Genomic DNA, 25,100 nt, shown 5'->3' with positions numbered 1-25,100 from the left:
AGGTATGCCTGTATTAAGGAAGACAACACTCAAGAGGGAAAGTAAAATCTCAGACAACTCAGTTATATAATTAATGACCTTGAAAATCACCTGTATGAATAACCTACAAACCACTGAATCCATATAATGATATACAAGTGCACTCGACATTTTAATATAAAAGTGAGTTTGATGTATTAGGGAAAATGGCAGCATAATACTATAAAAATTTATTTATAACTTTTCATGTAATTCTGTTATATATCCTTCCAAATTAGTACTAACCTCTGCACTTCCACAGTCACATTGTTCTCCTTGTTCCACTTGTCCATTACCACAAACTGCAACTTTGTATGATGGATCTAAGTGTGGCTGATTTTGAAGACATTGGGACTTTGGCTTTGAAATAAACTGTGCAAAATCCTCCATGCTGCAGTTACTAAAGATCTTCACACCACTGGAATGACTAAACATACATCAAATTTCAATTTTTTATGTAAGTTATTGCTTCATAAATTGCCTAGACTTGGAATAAAGCTACTTAATAGCATTCCACAAGAGTCAAAATGCTCAATTTTGTTAGTGTCAAGCTTTCAATTTCGGTACAAGGGAAGTCAAATGTGCAAGAATTTATATTAAATAATTTTAGTTAGGATTAAAATTTTATTGGTTCTTATATTACATTCACTCATGACATTATTTTCTCTTATAGCTCCTATCTCACAAAGTACTCCACCTGTTTCATTTGTTGCTTCTTTTTCTTTTCATGATTCCTAAATATATAATACCCTGTATTAACAAAAGAGATTGGGCTTTTTGCTGCTTTATCTATATTTAATTATAGATAATATTATCAGTACTGCATTTTGAATAACATCTATACCTGACAGCTCAGAGAGTTATATTTCTAACTCAAACATATCGCCTAAACTCAGGAGTCCAGTATCCAATTCTTTATTCAGAGATAACATTTATAAGCACACATTTAAAATATCAACCCTTACTATTCTTACCCTTTTAGTGACATTTATTTTTAAAATATTTATTAACAATCAAAATTTTATTATTTGCTCATTATCATCTCCTACTACTTTTTTAGCTTCAGGAAAAAGGCATTCCAACTCTTGTTCTCTAGCCAGAATAAAAGCCCGCGCTCTCTCTCTCTCTCTCTCTCTCTATATATATATATATTTTTTTTTAATAAATGAATTCATGGTGGAAACCATCTGTTGAAAATAGTACATTCTTTGGTTGTTTTTCTATTATGATTTTTATTATGCTGAGTAGCATTAACATGTGAAAAGATTATTTTCATAAAGGTTTATAATTTGATGACAGATATAGCTAATGAATTTTTGGATATTAAGGTAATAGACTCAAATCACAGTTCTTTGACTTAGCACAGGGAAATGTTATTTACATAGAATCATGAACAAATTAGGGTGTTTTGAATGAATTACAATTTTGTTTAGAGGTCATATCCTGGTTGAACATACACTTCAGTTATGACCACAAATAATGGATTTATTATTACATTACCAGTAATTCAGATGATTTCCATTTATATACCAAAACACATAAAACATTTTATTACTAAAAATTAGGCAATGCAAGATATTTTACTATGTGTGAACTGGTTTATAAGATATAAACTTTCTAGTAGTAAAATTAATGCTGTTATAAGAAAGAAAATATCAATAATTATATCCAACTAGTAAAATTTTTTGCAGCTTGAATCTTTGCAAACATTTGTTGGATGTTCCCATTCTCCATTCTCTCATTTTCCCTTGATAATAGAGCTGATTTTCAGTTGAATACAGGACTTTCAATCAGTTTATTTAGATTATCTTGACCTTATATCTGATCTATTTTGGAGAATTTCCAAACGCATGGAGAAGAATATGTATCCTGCTATAGTTGTTTGTTTTATGCTTTGCCTCCTTTCTCCCCTATGTTCATGTTTTATTTCTTAAATTCCACATATAAGTGAAATTAGGTTTTTGACTTTCTCTGACTTATTTCTTTCAGCATAATACACTCTACCTGCATCCACATCTTTGCAAGTGGCAAGATTTCATTCTTTTTGATGGCTGAGTAGTATTGCTATATATATATATATATAAAGATATATATATCTTTTCATTATATATATATATATATATATATATATATATATATATATATGAAAGAACCCAAATGTTCATCAATTGATGGATATATATATAATCCATCAGTTGATGAACATTTGGGTTCTTTCCATAATTTGGCTATTGTTGATAATGCTGTTCTATAGCCCCTTCTGAGATAACTAATTTATATGAGTTTCTGCCAAATCAGAGCCTGAGATAAAAACTTGAGTGCAAGTATTCTTAAGAAATGATAATTGAAGTAAAAGTGCAGGAATAGAGAGAATGTGATATTATCAACTTTGCTGCTGTAGGCAATGGGGTTTTCTAAAACATAGACAAGCAGAAAATGGCTGTGAGAAATGTCCTCCAGAAAGACAAGGGGTTGGCTCTAGTCACTGACGGGATGATGGTTTCCTAAATCCTATATTTGATCCTAATTCTATAAAATCTAACCATCATACTCTAAAAATAATTATGACTACAACAAATTCACTAGATCTTTAAGGCATGACAAGGATACTGCAAAAAGGCCTTCACTAGTAACAGAAAAAGCTGAATAACTGCTCCTCTGAAACCAGGAGATGCCAATACTTTTGGTTGAGTGAGGTCAAAATGAAAGAGATTGATGCAGATAAGACTAAACTAATAAATCATTCTTGTATAGGGATCACGAGCCTGAATTTGGCTTATCAAATCATGGATTAGATTATAAATTCAGGCATATAGTAATAAATGTAGAATTAGATCACATATGACAAAGCAAGTGTGACATCAGAATACAAGTGACAAGGCAGCCCCGGTGGCGCAGCGGTTTATCGCCGCCTGCAGCCCAGGGTGTGATCCTGGAGACTCGAGATCGGGTCCCATGTCGGACTTCCTGCATGGAGCCTGCTTCTCCCTCTGCCTGTGTCTCTGCCTCTCTCTCTCTCTCTCTCTCTCTCTCTCCTCTCTCTCTCTCTCTCTGAATAAATAAATAAATCTTAAAAAAAAAAATAAAAAAAAGAATACAAGTGACAGTGAGGTAGACAATCAGCATGGGCATTGGAATGGATCCAATGACTTGGGCATTGTTGGATAAAGCGTATATTTGACCATAATTAATTATTTTAGCAGCCTAGACTCTTTAAACTAAATATACCAAACTTATTTTTATATAAACTATATATATAAAGCATATAAAAGTAAAGCATCTTACATTGCTTCTGGGTTCATTATGCAGACGGCTCCTGAGCACTGGCATTTGTTAATATCATCATAGGCTATTCCCATACTAAGGCTCAGTAATTGGGCTAAAATAACTGCAAGCGATTCCAGACTTATGGTTCTGGGGTGCTGGCAAAAAAGAACACACATGCACACACTCACATTGAGGAAGATAATTCATTTGCCTGGACGATAATGTAATTATTAAAGATAGTCAATAAAATTGAATAGAGTCATCTAATGTATTAAACACAGGCATGCCATCCATATTGGTCTAACATGATACAGGTACTATTATCAATATAAGAAAAATATAAAAAGTGACATCTGAAATTTTACCAAAATGTAAATACATGGTTCACTTGGCATCAGGGCAAGAAAAATATTACCCCAGTAACTTTTAATTAGATATACAAAAGTTATATTTGTATTCACAAAAGAATATCTTTAGACATAATACATACAGGTCAAATTATTAACAGATTATGTTCATCTATAATTTAATTATAATTAAATTATATTTATATTATATATTATATATTATAATAAATTAATTATGTAAATCTTCCATACATTTAAAACATCAAAAATTAACCCATTGAGTTAGGCTAAATAATGACCAAAAAGAAGAATGCTGACTTGGCACAGTTGCTTAAACTTTATTTTCAAAACTAAAATATCTTCATAATTTTGTTTGCAAATATAAAATACTTATTATCATGCACTTGGGACATACTAAAACATACACAGTCCAAGAAAAGTCCAAAACCCACACTATCACTTTTTAGTATATCCATACTTATTACTATTAGTATATATCTAATAGCATTTCGTCAAATATACTTCAAGAATGGTTTCTGGGAATACATTTGGGTATCTTATGTTTGTCTCTCTATATCAGCTTTGCAGCATTTTCCACCCTGCTCTCTAACCCAGAAGGTGACACCAATAGATTATGTTAAAGGTTTCCTTTACCCTCTGCTTTTACCTTGATTTGGTCTAAAGAGAGGAACAGTCTGAGAGCAAAGTATTTATTACCACCACTGCCAGCATGCCTATAATTGTCTGAAATATTGAGTGGGAAGCCTCTAATCTGTCTGTGACCGTAGTAAAATGACATTGTCCTTTCCTTCAAGTCTGGGTGACATTTTTTTATTACTATCCTTACAAGCATGGCAAAGTTCTTATGTCTTGCATACCCATTGACAAATGGTCCCTTTATCAAATTATCACAGTTTAATATACCACCCATCTCAGAGAGAGAGAGAGAGAGAGAGAGAGAGGGAGGAAGAATGCAAAAGAAATTGAAGGATTCTGAGGATTCGGCTAAATTTCAAGAATTTAAATAATAAGATATTATATAATAATATAACAAATAATAGCATATTATTACTATAGTTACAGGATAACTGTTTGCAGGATAATGTGGAAAAGGTATAGCAATTATTCAATGTATCCTTACAAAATCATTCTTTTTTTAAAAAACATTTTATTTATTTATTCATGAGAGACACACAGAGAGAGGCAGAGACACAGGCAGATAGAGAAGCAGGCTCCATGCAGGAAGCTGAGCCACCCAGGCATCCCTTAACAATCATTTCTTATTCTGTATCTGTCCTGTTCCCTGTTATCATTTATAGCTCAATAAGATGGAAAAAAATGATATTCAAAAATTTCAATTTAGTTATTTGTGTAAAAGTAGTTTCCTTCTCTCTCTCAATGTATAAACAAATCTTAAAAAAAAAAGTAGTTTCTTACCCCCACTCCCCATTAACTGCTTATCTTCTATCTTCTTACTACGACATGTATTTTGACCTTTCCTTTCATAGTATGATGGGATCAGATACATGGTTTAGTTTTTGAGATGACCTTTCTTTACACTTTCATTATGACAATCTCACATTGAACTTCTACTAATCAGCTCAGGCCACTATTACAAAATACTACAGATTGTAGTGGTTTAAATAACAAATTTATTTCCTCATAGTTCTGAAGATCAAAAGTCCAAGATCGAACTACCAGCAGGGTTAGTCACTGGTGGGGTCTCTCTTCTATAGCTACCTTTTTGCTGTGTTCTCTCACGTGGATTTTCCTCTATGTATGTGCAGATAGGTATTTCTGGTGTCTGTTCCTGTTTTTGTAAGAACACCAGGTCTATTGAATTAGAGATCCACTCTTATGATCTCCTTTAATCTTAATTATCTCCATAAAGGGCAGCCGAGTTGGCTCATTAGCGCCGCCTTCAGCCCAGGGCCTAATCCTGGAGACCCAGAGTCGAGTCCCACCTCAGGCTCCCTTGATGGAGCCTGCTTCTCCCTCTGCCTGTGTCTCTGCCTCTCTCTCTCTCTTTCTCTCTCTCTCTCTCTCTCTCTCTCTCTGTGTCTCTCATGAATAAATAAATAAAATCTTAAAAAAATATATATCTCCATAAAGGTTAAATCTCCAAATACAGTCACATGGGGCTTAGGGCTTCAATATATGAATTTTAGGGGGCTCGATTTAGTACATAACAGACCAATATGAAAAACTTGAAAAAAGTAAGGACTAGAGTATTAGAATCTCCTACAGAATATTTTTATGATTACTTCCATTTTGAAAATAAAATAATAGAAAAAGTAAAAAGTAAAATTAAACATTGGATTTTTAAAAAATATTTTAGGAAAAATATTACAACTAAGCAGAGAAGTTTCTTTTTGCAAATAATACTTGCTTAGGACAATAGTTGTAAAATAACAACAGTAACTGACATTTACTAAGGCTTCTTATGTGTCAATCACTAGACTGAAAAAAGATATGCAGACGAGTATTGATTGAGCAACATGTGATTACTTACTATAAGTATGCCTGCAACTTATGCTTATAAAATCTTTTAGTCTCTAATTTAAGGTCAGATTCTATATATGCCTTTCAGACAAAGCTTGCCAATATTGTTCAAGTCTTCTAAATTTGGTCTGAAAAATTAATTATCCAAGTATGATTTATTTGGGCTAGTAGCTCTTTCAGTGTTTGCTTTGTGTTTTTTTGTAGGTATTTAGTTAGGTACATATGATTTCAAGTTTATTATATAAGGCTGGTAAAATTTTGTTTCATTCGAAATAATGAATCACTTAAAATTCATAGTTTACTTGAAGAACAGTTTGCTGATTTACATTAACACTGATACATTACTTTTCCTTTGGCACTATATTCTGCATTTTTGTACTCTTCAGGGTTAAAATTTCTGGCATTATATATGGTTTTGAAACATAAAAGAGAAAACAATCTGATAACTTTTTTATTTTTAATAGTTGAAATTAAAATATTTTTAGCCACTTCTGGTTATTGCCTTTTCAAAATTGATGAAATTTTGTGTAATGGTTTCACACAAATCTTATGCCTTGATGCAGTTTTATGTACATATACGCATATATATATAGAATACTTATTTAACATATATACACATTCACATACAATTTATACATATTATATGTACATACACATATACATACATATTCATGAATTGTGTATATATGTCACATACCTGCATACATAGTACACTGTAGAAGATATAGAATGTTTTTATTACTCAGAAAGCTTTCTTGAGCAAGTTTCCAGGCATGATCTCTCCACGAAATGTTTCTGTTCTGATTTTTAACAATATGGCATATCTTTAGCTATGCTTTAGCTTCATAAAAATGGCACCAAGAAATAAATAGCCTTTGTTTCTGTCTTCTTTTTCTCAACTTACAGTTTTTGAGATCCATCAATATTGAGTGCACCAATAGTTCTTTTACTGCTTACATTATATGTATATACCACATGTATATCCATTTCATGGATAAGAGGACTCAGTATTGTTAAAATGTCAATCTCCCTCAAATTGACCAAAGGATTCAGTTCAAAAACCAATCAAAAAAAAAAAAATCAGATTCAAAGCTTTTTTTGTTGGAATTGACAAGCTGATTTTAAAACAGAAATACCTAAATTAGTCTGAAGTAGTAGTAGTAGTAGTAGTAGGGCTTATACTACCATTATGGATGATATACTATAAAACTATAGCTATCAAGACAATGTGGTGTTGGCAGGAAGGACAAAAAGACCAATGATACAAAAGAATACATAAAAAGAATATATATAAAAAATAAATAAAAAATTAAAAAAAGAATACGATGATTTGATTTATATAATAAAGGCACCACTGTAATTCTGTGAAAGAAAAATAACCTGTTTACTAAGTGTCATGAAATGATTGCTTGCCTAATGTGAATAAATAATCCTGACCCCTAACTCACAGCAAACAAGTTATTTGAATGTGATTTACATAGATCTGTAATTGAAAGGTAAAAATAAGTTTGTATTAGAAAATATAAATGATTAGCAAAAATTCTTTGAAGGTGTTCCTTTTTATATCTAGTTTGTTAACAATTTTCTCTCTTTTTTTGTCATAAATGGGTTCTTTTTAAATTTTTTTATTTAAATTCAATTAACCAACATATTGAACACTACATCTGACACAAATGATGATATCATAAATGAGTTCTAACTTTACTAAATGTTTTCTTCTGCACCTATTATTTATTTTGGTATGATAGATCATGATTGATTTTCAAGTATAAAATTAACCTTGCATTCCTAGAATAATTCCAACTTGGGCCATGTGTTAATCTGACAGATTGCAGACATAGTTGACATAAATCTCAGTTCATAACACAAGTGAAGAAACAGGACCCTCTTTTAATTTTCTCTAAAAGAATTTGTTATACATTGGTACTAGAACTTTTCGGGATTTCCTGAAGGAGGCCATCTCAACCTCAAGTTTCTGTGTATTTTCATTTTTTAGTCTTATAAGATTCAATTACTCAATAGTTCAATGTTGATTCAGATTTTCTTTCCTATTGACTTGATAGATTTTTATTATTCAGGAAATTTGTTAATTTCATCCAGATTTATTGCCATCTGTTACTTAAGAACATGCCTTGTTTTATTTTTGATATGTCTGAGATCTGTGGTGATGGTGTCCCTTTTTTGTCAATGATGTTTTGATAATTCATTTGCTCTTTTTGAGATAGCCTACTAATTTTGCTTGGAATTTATCAATTTTATTTATCTTCTCAAACAAATTGCTTTTGTACTTGATGATCTCCATGATATACATGTTTTGTATTTTTCACTGATAATCAATATTATTTTTATTACTTCCTCCTTTCTATACAGTCTTTCAGTTTAACTTACAACTACATGTTTTTGAAATTGGATTTAGATCATCTATATTTAAGCTACCTTTATTTTAATTTGTATAACTAAAGCTACAATGTTCTCTGTTCTTTTTTTTTTTTTTTTTTTTTCTGGCATCCCAGGAGTTTAAGTATGCTGTATTTTTGGTATCATTTAACTTAAAATGAGTTCTAATTTCTCATGTTTTATTTGCAAACCCTTAGAAGTTTAATGTAATGCTTCTATTATTTAGTTCTAATTTTAATCCATGGTGGTCAGAAAATTTTCTCTGTAAGATTTCTCTCATTGATGCTGTTTATTTATCACTGTTTTATTTATTTTGGTAAATTAAGGAAAAAGCAAGGGAAGAGAAGAAATCTTATGTATGTGATAGATATGTTTATTCCCTTGTTTGAAGTGATGATATTATGGATTTATGCATATAATAAGTGTATACATTAAATATGAATAAATTGTTATGTTTAATGCAGTTAAAAATAAAATATTATTCTGCTGCTCTTTGGTATAAAGCTTTTAAATATGTTTCAACAAAATGGAAAATAGGGCATTTCTGAGTTAGATTTTTTCTCATTCTCAAATATTATCATGGATGTCTTTTCTTCTTTTATTCTTTCATATTTGCTTTATGTATTTTGAAGCAGTGTAACTAGGTACATGAAACATAATGATTGCTATGTCTTTTCAATTCCTTTATCATTTAGTATTCCCATTTCTTGTTTTTTTTTTTAAGTTTCTTTTTTAGATTTAATTATTCATTCATGAGAAACGCAGAGAGAGAGAGAGAGGCAGAGACATAAGCAGAGGGAGAAGCAGGCTCCATGCAGGGAGCCCAATGTGGGACTTGACTCAGGATGCCCTGAGCCAAAGGCAGAGGCTCAACCGCTGAGCCACCCAGGCATCCCAATATTCCAATTTCTTGTAACACATCTTTCCTTAAAGTCTACTGCTATAGATTGAATTGTGTCCTCTGCAAAATCTTAGGCTGAAGCCCTAGCCCCCAGTGTGACTAATGTGACTGTATTTGGAGACGGGGTATTTAGGAAGTAATTAAGGTTAAATACAGGCATCTCATAAAACTGTGGGCTTAAAAAGAAGATCTCTTTCTCTTTCTCTTCTTTTTCTCTCTCCTTCCCCACTTCTCCCCACTATATAAAAACACAAGAGAAGATGGATGCCTGTAAGCAAGGAAGAGAGAGAGCTGTCACCAGAACCTGACCATGCTGGCACCCTCATCTCAGACTTCCAGCCTCTAGAACTATAAGAAAATAAACTTGTGCTGTTTAATCTACCCACTCTATGTTATTTGGTTATGGCAGTACAACCTAATTAAAACATCTATTTTATTTGCTATTAACATCTCAAGAAAAATTGCTTTTGTTTAGTATTTACATTGTATAAATTTTCAACGTATAGATTCCATTTTCAGGAAAATGGAGCAAACAAACACCAGTTTATCTCTCCCATTGAACCCATCTATAAAACCTGGACAGAATGAAGAGACAGCTCTTCGACAAGTCTGAAAGTATCAGCATTCAAAGGGGGAAGAATACCCTAACCCAAAGTACCAGTGAATTGGTCTCTTCTGGCCTAAAAGCCATGTAGTGTGAATTTGGAAGTGAGCACTATATTGCAAATGGAGAACCAGGAGAAAAATCTAGAATTCTAAACTGAAAAGTGGGAAAAGAAACTTGAATCTCAGGGAAAGTGGGGATGTCCTGTGTATTTCTTTTTTTCCTTTTCCTTCTGTTCTTTCATGTCCCATCTATCAGATGATTCTTCAGGGACTGTAGCAGCACTGAAGTGGACAAAATGGGGGAAATTACAGAGCCAAAATTCTGAATCTGAAGGAAGAGCACTTTTCCCTTCTTTTAGTGGAGCTTTGAGTTCAAGAATTTGGGACAAAATAATCACAGAAATGGAAAATCACAGAAATGGAAACATTCTGGACAAAAGACTAAAAAAGGCAACCACAAATAAGTGAAACATACTAGGATGATAAAGAGGTGTAAATTGAGGAAATCAATCCCACAAAGCTATCGTCTATCTATTTACCATCCATCTATCATAATCATCTCTATCCTGTAACCCTCTCTTAATATTTAAGACTATATTTTTTAAAATTTATGTATAAACCATTGTATTAATCTGGGCTTGTTAGAGAAATAGAACCAATAGCATAGTGAGAGAGAGTCGGAGAGAAAGACATGTATTATAAGGAATTGGCTCATGTGATTATGGAGGCTGACAAGTACAAAACTGGGAGAGTGGGCCAGCAGCCTGGAGACCCAGGACAACTAATAATGCTATTCCAGTTTGAAGGCCAGCAGGCTGAACACCCAAGGAAGATGATGGTGCAGATGAAATCTGAAGGCAATCTGCTGACGAATTCTCTCTTGCTTGTGCCGGATGATCCTTTTATTCTATTTCAGCCTTCAAATGATTGGATTAGGCCCACCCACATTAAGGGAGATAATGTGTTTTACTTAAATATCACCAATTTAAATATTAAATATTAAACATCTCCAAGTCAACATGCAAAATTAATCATCACAAGCATCATTCTAACATTTCAAATTCAGGTTCAAAATTAAACTCCTCTTTTACCCTTCCACTTCCCTTATGCCTCTGGCCCTGTTCCTCTGTCTAGTTTTTTCAAGACAAATCTGAGGCATAATCATTTATTTTTCTATCCTACAGGTTATGTATTCCAATAAGGTGGTAAGCCCTTTATGTTCTATTTTTATAGTATTTACTGAACAAAATCTACTCACAAATCCAAGAATAAAACACTAGCTTATATCATTCATCTGCAATTATCTCCTATCTGGTCTCCCTGTTTTAGAAACTTACCACTCAACAATTATTTTTCCATAAGGCTACTAGAAGAATATTTCACATTGGCTTAAAAACCTCCAGTGCCTTTTTATTGCAAGTTGAATAAAATTCAAAACTATTTACCAAGATCTATAAGGCCCCATATAATTAGACTCTTGTTGACTTCAACAATCTTAATATTTTTTCAGCCATCTTGTTCATGACATTCATGTCCATCTGAAAGCCTTTGAATTTAATGATCTTTCTTGTAGTCACTGACTTCTTAGACCTTGCCATAACTGCCTCTGTTTCATCTTTCATCCTTCCCTCTTAAATATTTTCTCCTTAAGGTTTTTCTCTGATCACCCTAGCTTAAATAGTCCCCTCCTCATCCCACCGATTATATCACCCTAATGTATGTTCTTATTAGCAAATGCCATTAACTAAATATTATGACATTACTTTCAGTTAAATGATGTCAACAGATTTTCCAAGTAGAAATGATCCTACATTCTTTGGATAAAATCACCTTGGTCATGGTCTATTATCTTATAAATTGTTAGGTTCAGTTGGTTAGTATTTTTGATTTATGTTTCTACTTCTCTTCATGTTTGTGGATAAATGAGCTCTAATTTCATCTTGTGTAACATCCTCTTTGGGTATTAATATTATTATGGTAATTCTGGCTTCCAAATTTGTATTTTTATTTTTCTATTCTCCATAAATACCTAAGATTGAAATAATCAGTTCCCTCAAAATTGTGTAGAATGCCTAAAAACATTGTTTTATTTTCCTTATGAGATTTTTAAAATAATTGATTCCTTTAATAGTTTGGTTATTCTGAATTTCTAGTTCTTCTTGTGTAAGTTTTAGGAAGTGATAGATTCCTATTAAAAATGTACTTATTTTTCTACATTTGCAAATTTGTTATAATACCTACTATCTTCCTAATGTTATCTACATCTGCAGTATTTCCCCTTTATTTTTATAATTTTATTAATATATGTCTACCCTATTTTATAAAAATTAGTTTTGACAGAAGTATGCTTGTTTTTAGTTTTTTTTGAGACTTAATATTCCTTCCAAATATTTCTATTCTACCTATAATGTCTTACATTGATTTCTGCTTTTATCTTCATTATTTCTTGCCACTTATATGTCTTAAATGTTATCTTGTTTCCATCTTTTCACATATTTTATATTAGATAATTAGCTCATAGTTTTCAGCTGTATTATCTGCAAAGTTCATCAGATACTAATTTCCTGGACTATTCTTCCTTTACTCCTTCACTCCTAAAGTTTTAGTATCAATTATTTTAGCATCAACAATGCTTTTGATTTAAAGTTTCTTATGAATATGAGATTTTAATTTTATTAATTATTTTTGTTTATTGTATAGCTGGAATTGCCTTGACAACTTGTCCAAAAATCATTTGATTATATATGTGTGGGTCTATTTTTAGATTTCTATATTGTTACATTGATCAGTTTAATTACACTGCAATATCTTAATTACTGTGTTTTTTGGAAGTTTTTATCCTCCACTTTTCCTCAATTTTCAAACTTGTTTTATCTATTTTCTTAATATTTGTATATAAATTTTTTGTTATCAGCTTGTCAATTTTTTCCAAAAAAAAAAAAAAGCCTGCTGAGATTTTGATTAGGACTGCATTCTTATCACTATAATATTGCAAAGGACAATTTAATTTCATATGAGAAAGACAACAATTTAATAATTTTTTATAAGAAACAGAGGATTAAAAAATAAAATACCTTTTAAAAAGCTTAGAAAATTAGAAATGAAACTGAGCCTCCATATTATGTTACAAAGTGTCTATAATTATCTAGGATTATTAAATCTGGGATTTTTGAGGTCCTGGCCGATAGGAGAAGAAAGAAAAGATATAAGTATTAGAAAGGAAAAAAGAATGAAATTGTTCTTATTCACATATGACAAAATTGGACACGAAAAAGTTTAAATCTAATACTGCTATAGGTAAACATAGAAATATATAGGTCAGTGTACAATATTTGTTTTTCAACATAACAGAAACACATTATATTTAAAATATAATATTGTCAAAATCAAACCAAATATATGCAAAACATCTACATGGAAAACTACTGTGAAGTTTATGCCTATTTGCTATGTATTATATATATATGTATTATGTATATATGTTTTAAAGAACTCGTGAGTTATTGGCTTCTCTGAAGGTTTTTTTTTTAATAAAAAGATTTTATTTATTTATTCATAAGAGACACACAGACAGAGAGAGAGGCAGAGAGAGGAGCGGGCTCCTTGCAGGGAGCCCGATGTGGGACTCGATACCAGATTCTGGGATCAGCCCTGAGCTGAAGGCAGACACTCAACTGCTGAGCCACCCAGGTGTCCCAGAAGGTTCTTTTTTTAAAGGATTTTATTTATTTATTATTGAGAGACACAGAGAGGCAGAGACATAGGCAGAGGGAGACACAGACTCCATGCAGGGAGCCTGATGTGGGACTCAATCCTGGGACTCCAGGATCACACCCTGAGCCAAAGGCAGATGCTCAACCACTGAGCCACCCAGGCGTCCCAATATATTTTACTATCAATTCTATTTGCTCATACTTGCTTCTTTCTTATTTAACTAGAATATATTTTAACTTTTTATGTTCACTTTCACTTAGTCCTAGTAATGTATCTCTTGTAAAGAACTAAACATTTGAACTTGAAAAAAATTTTAAATTCATCAGAGATTTTATCACTTAGTTGGTGAGCTTAATTCATTTACATTCACATAATTACTGTTATATTAAAATATATTAAACCATTTTATTTGATATTTTCAATTCACTTTATTTTATATATTATGTTTCTTCTTCCTTAGCTATAATTTTCATTTATTTCATTAGATTATTACATGATATAGTTTTGTTCTTACTATCCATTCTCTAGATCAAAGTTCATCTCATATGCCCATACTTCTTTTTTTATTATTTTATTTATTTATTTTAAAGATTTTATTTATTCATTCATGAGAGACACACACAGAGAGAGAGGCAGAGGCAGAGGCAGAAGGAGAAGCTGGCTCCATGCAGGGAGCTTGATGTGGGACTCAATCTCGGGACTCCAGGATCACACCCTGGGCCAAAGGCAGGCACTAAACTGCTGAGCCACCCAGGGATCCCCCTCATACTTCTAAATTTTACTATTATCTATAACTTTCTCTTAAGAAGACAAGTTCTATAACATTCTTTTATGTCAATTCTATTACTCCTTAACCACACCATCATAGAATATGTTCTGGCTTAATATTGACATAATACCTATCATTCTCCACTGCAGCACAGTTCCAGCTATTTTCATATATAGCTTTTCATGTTATAAGTAATTTCTACAAATAAATTCTGAATGTTAGTATATCTGGGAATATTTTATTATGTCTTATATTTGAATGACTTCTTTTAGGTATTAATTGTGCCTTTCAAGTACTTTTATATTACTTTTTTTGTTCATTATTCATTATGATTTCTCCACTATAGAACTTCTTTGTTATTATGATTTTCATTTTTCTGGAAATAAAGCAATTTTCTTCATTATATTTGATATTTCATTTCATTTTTGGTGTGCTTTTTTTATCTATTCTGTTTTGATGTTTTATATGACCTTTTCATCCAACAACCAACTTTTCTCCTCTCCTACAAGATGATTGAGTATAAGGGATATGGGAGACTGCAGAAGGGATTGCTTGACAAGGATTTTGTTGATCTGATAGTGGCTATGATTTAGTGAAATTTATTTTCATTTCTCCTTCAAAAGTCTTCTTATGACTTTTAATTATTTATCTCCATTACTCTTTTCTTAAAATATTTAACATACTTATTTGAGAGAGAAAGAGAGCACACACTCGAGTTGGGAGAAGGGCAGACAGAGGAAGAGAATCTCAGCATGGAGCCCCATAGGGCGCAGTCTTATGACACTGAGATTATGACACGAGCTGAAATCAAGAGTCAGACCCTTAACCAACCAAGTCACCCAGGGGCCCCAATCTCCATTACTCTTAATATCTAGCTATTGGCACTTTTACTTCAATAATATATTTCCCTTAACTTTTCATTTACTGTTCCTATACCTTTTCTGATGTCTCCTGGGAGAGGTTCTAATTCTGATTTTATCCAATACTTTGTGCAATTATTATAATTATACCTAATTTTTTTTGTACCTAATGCTTCAAAGTAGTCCATTCCTATAATATCTTACACACTTCATTTTCTTTGAAGTTCTATAACTATAAATAGTTCTGCTTCAAGTGGTATATATTGTGTACTGTGTTTTCTTCCAAAGACGTATAATACTCAGGGTCTACATAGTCCATGAACTGAGGTCAACAGATAATATGTCCAGTAATACATAATGGTATAAAAACCTTGAGGCCAAGAACTGCTTGTGTCAACCCTCATGAATGAGTAAATTAGTGACTAACAAGTAAGTGGATGAGTCCAAGGAAAAAGAGTTGCAAGACATCAAATAACTTTTGCTAACTATTCTTACATGTTTCTACTAATCCTAAAGTCACCTGGGTTATGGTTTCCTCTACAAACTTTTAGGAAGAAGAAGCAACTGAGGGATATAGATCTTAGATTGTATTCCATAGCTCTGAGAAATTAGGTAGGGAGGTGGTGTCTAAACATAAGAGGACAGAGAGGAGCTAAGATAGGGTAGTAGGAGGACCCTAGGCTTGCCTGGTCCCTCAAACACAGGTAGATAACTATCAAGTCATTCTGAATATCAAGAAATTGTTCTGAAGACTAGTAGAACAAATTGTACAACTAGAGAGAGAGATAGAAGAGGCCACATCATGGAAGGTGGGATGTAGGGAGGCATGATTTGGGGGAGAAAAGGATCCCAATGAGGGAGTCCAGGTCAGGGAGGGAGGCAAAAGAGAGAAAGAGAAGTGCACAAGAAATCACACAAGGAAAACATTTATCCAAGACATTGACTGATAAAACGAGAGGGGCTGATTTTCATGAGCCCCTGGTTGTTTTTTTACAACCAATGGGGCCAAAGATTGGAATTTCAGAGGCCTAGAGTGTGACCAGGCTGGAGCCTGGTGGGTACTACATTGCTCCAATGGAGGAGGACAAATAGCCCAGTAGCAGGAATTGAGAATCCCCTGGTACACCCTGAGAGAAGTTCCCCTCCATAGACCACATCTTGGATAGATGGCATTATCTTTTCAGGGACAAGAGAGCTGGTGGGTGCCATTATTCTTCCCCACCTTTCAACATAGGTCAGAAACACCTGCTGAGGGTAGCTCATCTGGACACTGGTTATTTGCTGCACTTTATTCCAAAACCCACTCCCTGTACTTTGCTGTGTCAGCTTTTCTGGGAAAAACTTACATCAACATCAGCATGGCAAGACCCTCCACCAGAGGACCAATGAAGGTCTCTGAAGACAGAGACCTAGCCAAAATGCCACGACAGAGGAATTCATCCCAAAAGAAAGAACAAGAAAGATTACAGTCGATCAAAACAGATATAAGTAAGATGCCTTATCCATAATTTAAAACAATAATCATAAGGATACTAGCTGGGTTTGAAAAAGCATAGAAGATACCAGAGAGTCCCTTACCATACATAGTAAAGACCTAAAACTAGTCAGGTTGAAATAAAAAATGCTATAACTGAGATGTGAAAAAGACTGGATATAATGACCTCAGGATGGAAGAAGCAGAGGAATAAAAGATAAAACTATGGAAAAAGTGAACTGAAAAAAAGAAGGAAAGAAAACTATTGGATCACAAATGTAGGCTCAGAGAACTCAGCGAAACCATAAAGCATAATAACATTCATATCATAGGAGTCTCAAAAAAACAAAGGATGGGAAAAAGTTTGAGCAAATTATAGCTGAAAACTTTCCTAATCTGGAGAAGGAAACAGACATTGCAATACAAGAGGCACAGAAAATTCCCACCAAAGTCAACAAAAGCTGGCTAACACCAAGATATATTGTAGTCAAATTAACAAAACACAAAGAAAGAATCTTGAAAGCAGAAAGGGGGGAAGAGTCCTTAACTTAAAATAATCACTCTGAAAATGACCACTAAACAAGAAGCTGCAAGAAATATTAAGGGGGACTCTGAGTAGGGGGAAAAAAGACCAAAGGAACAAAGCAACAAAGACTAGAAAGGAACACAGAACAATTGTAAATATATATGCACCTCACTTGGAAGCATCCAGATATATAAATCAATTAATAATAAACAAAGAAAATCATTGGTAATAATACAATAATAGTAGGAGACTTCAACATACCACTCACAGCATCCAGGCAGAAATTCCTCAAGAAAACAATGAACCAGATGGACTTAACAGATTATATATATATATAAAACATTTCATCCTCAAACAGCAGAATACACATTCTTCTCAAGTTCCCATGGAACATTTTACAGAATAGATCACATACTGGATCACAAATCAGGCCTCAACAAGTACAAAAAGACTGAGATCACACTATGCATATTTTTAGACCATGACGTTATGAAACTTGAAGTCAACCACAAGAAAAAAATTGGAAAGACCATAATTATATGGAGGTTAAAGAACATAAGAATGAATGTGTTAACCAGGAAAGTACAGAAAATAAAAGTATATATGGAAATAAATGAAAATGAAAACACAACAGTCTAATACCTTTGGGATGCAGAAAAGGCAGGCCTAAGACAGAAGTATATAGCAATACAGGCCTATCTCAACAAGCAAGAAAAGTCTCAAATACACAATCTAAACTTACACCTAAAGGAGCTAGAAAAGGAAGAGCAAATAAAGCCTAAAGCCAGCAGAATGGAAATAATTAAGATTAGAGCATAAATAAATGATGTAGAAACAAACAACAAAAAAGTAGAATAGATAAATTAAACGAAGAGCTGGTTCATGGTCAGAATTAATAAAATTGATAAACCCCTAGTCAGACTTATCAAAAAGAAAAGAGAAAAGACTCAAGTAAATAAAATAATGAAAGAGGAGAGATCACAACCAATATCACAGAAATACAAGCAATTATAAGAGAATATGATAAAAAAAAAAAGTATATGCCAACAAACTGGGCAATCTGGGAGAAATGGATAAATTCCTAGAAACATATAAACTACCAAATCTGAAACAGGAAGGAATAGAAAATATGAACAGCCCCATTACCAGCAAAGAAATTAAATCAGTAATAAAAAGTGTCCCAACCAAAAATAGTCCAGGGCCAATGGCTTCACAGGTGAATTCTACCAAACACTTAAAGACGAGATAACTCCTATTTTTCTCAAATTATTACAAAATATCAAAAAGGAAGGAAAAATTCCAGTTTCATTCTATGAATTTAATATTTCATATTTAATATTCTACAGTACATTAAAAGAATCATTCACCCTGATCAAGTGGGATTTAATCCCAGGCTGCAATGGTGGTTCAATATTTGCTAATCAACTTGATACACCACATTAATAAAAGAAAATAGAACCATACCATCCTCTAATTAGATGCTGGAAAGCATTTGACAAAGTATAGCATCATTTATTGATAAAAAACCCTCAACAAAGTAGAGATAGAGGGAACATACCTCAACAATGTAAAGGACACATATGAAAGACCCATAGCGAATATCATCCTCAAGGGGGAAAACTGAGAGCTTTTCTTCTATGGTCAGGAACAAGAGAGAAATGTCCACTCTCACCACTGTTAATTAGTTTAGTGCTAGAAGTCTGAGCCTCAGTGATCAGACAACAAAAAGAAATAAAAGATATCCCAATTGGCAAGGAAGAAATCAGATTTTCACTATTTGTAGATCACATGATACTTTATGACATGATACTTAGGCAGCCTGGGTGGCTGAGCGGTTTGGCACCGCCTTTGGCCCAGGGCGTGATCCTGGAGACCAGGGATCGAGTCCCACATCGGGCTCCCTGCATGGAGCCTGCTTCTCTCTCTGCCTGTGTCTCTGCCTCTCTCTCTCTCACGAATAAATAAAATCTAAAAACAAAACAAAACAAAAAAAAAACCTCCACCAAAAAATTGAATAATACAAGAATAATAATACATGAATTCTGTAGAGTCATAGGATACAATATTAACATGCAGAAATCTGTTGCATTTCTATACACCAATAATGAAATAATAGAAAAAGAAATCAAGGAATTGATCCCATTTATCTTTGCACCAAAGATAATAATACCCCTAGGTATAAACCTAACCAAAGATGGAAATGATCTAAATTATGAAAATTATAGAACACTTATGAAAGAAATTGAAGAGGACACAAAGAAATGGAAAAACATTCCATGCTCAAGGATGGAAGAACCCCTATTGTTAAAATATCTATATGACCCAAAGCAATCTACACATTCAATGCAATCCCTATCAAAGTACCACCATTTTTCACAGAGCTAGAACAAATGATCTTAGTATTTTTATGGAACCACAAAAGACCCTGAATAGTCAGAGCAATCTTGAAAAAAGAAAAGCAAAGTTGGTGGTATCACAATTCTGGACTTCAAGTTATATTACAAAGCTGTGGTCATCAAGACAGTATGGTACTGGCACAAAAACAGATACAGAGATCCTTGGAACAGAATAGAAACCGCAGAAATGGACCCATAAGTATATGGTCAACTAATCTTTGGTAAAGCAGGAAAAAACATCCAATGGAAAAAAGACAACCTCTTCAACAAATGGTGTTGGGAAAAACTGTACAGCAACGTGAAAAAGAACAAAACTGGACCACTTTCTTTCACCATAGACAAAAATAAATTCAAAATAAATGAAAGGCCTAAATGTGAGACCTGAAACCATCAAAATCCTAGAAGAAAACACAGGCCACATGTATAATAATAAGCCAGAGGCAAGAGAAACAAAAGCAAAAATGAACTACTGGGACTTCACCAAGATAAAAGTTCTACTCAGTGAAGGAAACAATCAACAAAACTAAAAGGCAACTTTATGAATGGGTGAAGATGTTTGCCAATGACATATCTGGTAAGGTTAGTACCCAAAATTTATAAAGAACTTATCAAACTCAATAATCAAAAAACAAATAATCCAGTTAAGAAATGAGCAGAAGATATGAACAGCCATTTTTCCAAAGAAGACATATAAATGGCCAATAAACATATGAAAAGATGTTCAACATCACTGATCATCAGAGAAATACAAGTCAAAACCACAATGAGATATCACCTCATACCTGTAAGAATGGCTAAAGTTAACAACACAGGAAACAACACATGTCGCCAAGGATGAGGAAAAAGGGGAACCCTTGCACTGTTGGTGGGAATGCAAAGTGGTGCAGGCACTCCAGAAAACAGTATGGAAGTTCCTCAAAAAGTTAAAAATAGAACTACTCTGTGATCCAGCAATTGGATAATAGATACTCACCCAAAGGATATAAATTTTATTTATTAAGTTCAGTAAGAACTTTTTAAAGTTCAAACATTTCCAATGATCTTAGAATTATTTTGTAAATTTTAATATACATAAAATAATAAATATTAACTGTATATTAATCGAAATAGCATTCTACTTATACATTTCAGCCAAACAAATTAAGCCATACTATACCAGAGCAACACCTCCTCCATAATGGCTATCACACATCTTCCCTTGAAAGGTTGCACCAACATAATTTGATTTTTCTCTGTAACTTAAGTTTAAAAACAGGATTATAATCAATGATTTTGTAAAATTAAGCAAATTACTATTGAATTTTCCTAATAAAACTTTTTGGTTTGCATATTTATATAATAAATTTATAAATATTTCTACCTAACATTAGAGCTTGAAGTGACTAAACGTGTCTGCTTGTTTTGAAAACAGTGAAGCACATTTAAAAAACAATAAAAAGTTTATTTTCATATTGAAGTTTTAGAAAATAACAAATCTTATTGTAACAAAATTTTTAAAAATTTTTGTTACAGAAAATTTTTTTTAAATTAAAAAAAATATTTTTTTAATTTAAAAATTTTAAAAATTTTAATTTAAAAATATTTTTCAAAATTAAAAATTTTTAAAAATTAAATCAATCCTAGAATATCAAAATAGAAGAGGAGGCTTATATTTTTTAAAATGCAGCACAATGTAAATATGGTATGTTAGAGATATTAAAATATACAGTAGTATTGACATATTCTTGGAGGTTTTTTGTTATCTTATGAAAATAAAACATTAAAAGAAACCCTAACTACTACACCCATCATGTGTGTTTCTTTAGATACATATTATTAATATCTCAAACACAGTTAGGGACATTTAATGATATATTACACATTCTAAGGTAAGAAAGCATAATAACAATATTGAAAGAGTGAGTTTTAAGTACAAATAAAATGATTGACATCAATAATTCTCTGTAAAATCTATGTTTTAAAAAATAATATTCCCATGATGTTGTATGTAGGGCAAAAATGGCATATTTTCCCTGAAGACCTGTTGTTGTCAGAAATTGGGTCAAATATAGGTGTTTCCTTTGTATAAGATTTAGTAAAACCAAGATATGCTTACACAAGTAAAAATGCTACATCATGAGGACGCAAAACAAGATAAGATCTTTTCCATTTTAAAAATCTGTGTAATAATTCATTAGCATCTCCAGTTACTGAGATTTTATTTTCATCTATCCAAAGTTCCAATGAAGAGAGAATTATTGTAACATTAAATGATGTAAAAATCTAAATAGAAGACATAAAGAAAATATGTTTAAAGGTCATGGTTTAAATAGATCCAGGGATTTATCTATAAAAACAAACACTACATTGACAACAAATATTAAACAACAAAACTGCTAAGTCCGGTTCAGATCTTATAGAGTATATTAGTAAGTAATAAATACTACTTGTAAAACAAGTAATAATTAACATTTTGAAATACTTGTACTTCAGCAAGCCCCATGTGACATGCTTTATCAATTTTATAATTACCATAACTTAATTAGGTATATATAATAACTATTTTTCTTTTTATTATCCCTACTCAGAAAACTGAAACTTAAAATGGTTATGTAATTTGGCCTATTCCATAATCATGTGTATTCAGGCAGTGCCATAAAAAAATGTATGGAAATTATTTAGGTAACACAGCAAATGCAAAAAACTAAAAAGGAAATACTTACAGCGTTGGTCAGTCCAATCAACTGGAAAATTTTTTGAGTGACAACAATCATATCAGAACCCATATAATTATACTGAAAAATATAAGAAATTGTTTAAATTACCAATTTATTAGATTTAAAAATTATTATAGAATTATATATATTTAGTGTAAAATAGGAAAAATATTTTTACAATACAAAGGCACTAAAAACTCTTCCAAAAATAAAAGAGGAGGGAAAATTTCTAAGCTCATTTTATGAGGCCACCATCACCCTAACACGAAAATCAAACACTGCAAGAAAGGAGAAATACAGACCAATATTCCTAATGAACATAGATGCAAAAAATCCTCAACAAAATATAGAAAGACTAAACTCAACAGCATATTAAGAGGATAATACACTGTGATCAGTAGGGATTTTTTTCAGGAATATAAGAATGGTTCAACATCTGCAAATCAGTCAAAATGATACACTACATCAACAAAATGAAGGATACAAATTATGAGATCAGATGATGAAGAACCATCAGAAGATACAGAAAAAAGCATTTTAACAAACTTGGAAATTCTTTCATAATGAAAACTCTCAGCAAAGATGGTATCTAAGAAGGTACATCAACATAATAAAAGCCATATATAACAAGCCTATAAGTAGTAGTATAGTCAACCAGGAAAACCTGAAAGCTTTTAGTCTAAGATCAGGAACAAGACAAGGATGCTCACTCTCACCGCTTTTATTTAACATAGTATTCAAAATCCTACCCAGAGGAACTAGGTAAGGAATAAAGAAGTCATATAAATTGGAAAGGAAGATGTAAATTGTCACTATTTGCAGATCATGTGATATTATATATAGAAAACCCTAAAGTCACACACACACACATATTTAGAACTAATTTTCAAAGTTAGCAAAGTTGCAGGGCAAAAAAATCAATATGCAAAAATCTGTTGCATTTCTGTATACTAGCAACAAACAGAAAAATTAAGAAAACAATTCCATTTGTATTTACAACAAAAAGAATACAATACCTAGAAATTAGCATAAATAAGGAGGTAAAAGATATATACAGTGAAAACCAAAAGACAATGATAAAAGAAATTTAAAAAATGTATAAATAGAAATGTATACTATGTTCATGGATCAGAAGAATTAGCATTGTTAAAATGTCTATATTACCCAAATGAATATACAAATTCAAGGTAATGCCTCTCAAATTTCCAATGACATTCTTCACAGAAATAGAACAAAAAGTCTTGAAATTTGTGTAGAACCACAAAAGACCCTAAATAGCCAAAATAAATTTGAAAAAAGAAAAAAGCTAGAGACATCATGCTCCCTGATTTCAAAATATATTACAAAACTATAGTAATCAAAACAGTATGATATTGCTATAAAAACAAACACATAGACCAATGAAATAGAACAGGAAGCTCAGATATAAATCCATGCCTTGTGGTCAATTAATTTATAACAAAAGAGTGAATAATATACAATGGAGACATTTTTTATTTGCCTAGTTATCAACTTATAAGAATTCTATGAATATTGAAAATATTCATGTTTTATTATCTAAAATAAAATATCAAAATATTGACTTTTATAATTAAATTCATTTGCTTTTTAATCACAAAAATCTTTAATTTTCATGTATTCAAATATGACCTCACATTCCCACACAATTTTCACCTTTGCAATTTTAATTAGGAAGGTATCAATTCCTCCTATACTTTTTAAAAATGAGAAAAGATATAAGTTGTCAATTCAGAAAAAAGCTAATACCAGTGACCACTAAATATTAAATGATGTTTAAATTAATTATCAATTAAGAAGAGAGAAATTAAAATCATATTTAGATTACGTTTTATGTGCAATGACTAGAAAAACTTAAAGAGAAATATAAAATGGATGGCTAACAGGTATGAAAGGAACATTAGATTTTCATTTTCAACTTGGATATATTAAAAAAAAGTTACAATCTTTTTATGAAGCAATGAATGATATCTATTAAAATTGAAGAGCATAAATCTTTTGAGCCATCATCCCTACTCCTGGTCACCATTCTCACAGGGTTAAATACCCAAGATGGAAGTACACATGAATAAAGGATAATTCATAAGCACTATTTACAGTGGAAAACAAAACAAAACTGGAAATAAAATGAATATTCACCTAAAAAAGGAATCTATTTCACCACATCATACCTGAAAGTCCTCAAAAAAAATTAACTACTCAGTTGACTTGAAGAAACACACACACACACACACACACACAAATTAAAAATTAAATAATCCAAGAAAACATCCTACACTGCCAGACTTGATCGAGAGAAGAATTAAATGTTTACAGAAGACATACTACATTTTCAAAGATAAAAATAACTTGAAAGTAAAAGTACTGAAAGAGCATACCATGCAAACAACATTGAGAACCGACATGTCCATGAGGAAGACATGTCCATAAAATTATAAATACATATGCATCTAAAAAAAAGATCCTGGGAAAGGGGAAAGAGTTAAGATGGCAGAGGAGTAGGGGACCCTAATTTCATCTGGAACCTGGAATGTGGCTAGATAATTATCAAATCATTCTATACACCTGAAAAATTAATGGAAGATCTGGGAAAAGAATTATTGCAGTTC

The 25,100-nt window shown here is 32.0% G+C and overlaps 1 protein-coding gene across 1 annotated transcript in view; it reads right to left on the bottom strand.

Annotated features, from left to right (window-relative positions):
- ADAM2 (ADAM metallopeptidase domain 2) overlaps nucleotides 1-25,100 on the bottom strand; it is a 145,127-nt gene that overhangs the window by 58,038 nt on the left and 61,989 nt on the right. Inside the window, exons 9-13 of the mRNA XM_041751306.1 lie at nucleotides 22,480-22,551; nucleotides 21,873-22,039; nucleotides 20,934-21,015; nucleotides 3,304-3,440; nucleotides 265-445 (exon numbers count right to left, since the gene is read on the bottom strand). Of these exons, the coding sequence (XP_041607240.1) occupies nucleotides 265-445; nucleotides 3,304-3,440; nucleotides 20,934-21,015; nucleotides 21,873-22,039; nucleotides 22,480-22,551 (639 nt within the window). The remainder of the gene's footprint in view (nucleotides 1-264; nucleotides 446-3,303; nucleotides 3,441-20,933; nucleotides 21,016-21,872; nucleotides 22,040-22,479; nucleotides 22,552-25,100) is intronic.

Source organism: Vulpes lagopus, chromosome 4, assembly GCF_018345385.1.
Source record: "Vulpes lagopus strain Blue_001 chromosome 4, ASM1834538v1, whole genome shotgun sequence".
In the NCBI taxonomy this organism is placed as follows: Eukaryota; Metazoa; Chordata; class Mammalia; order Carnivora; family Canidae; genus Vulpes; species Vulpes lagopus.
The sequence above is the reverse complement of the archived record's forward strand: the minus strand, read 5'-3'. Positions and strand labels throughout refer to the sequence as shown.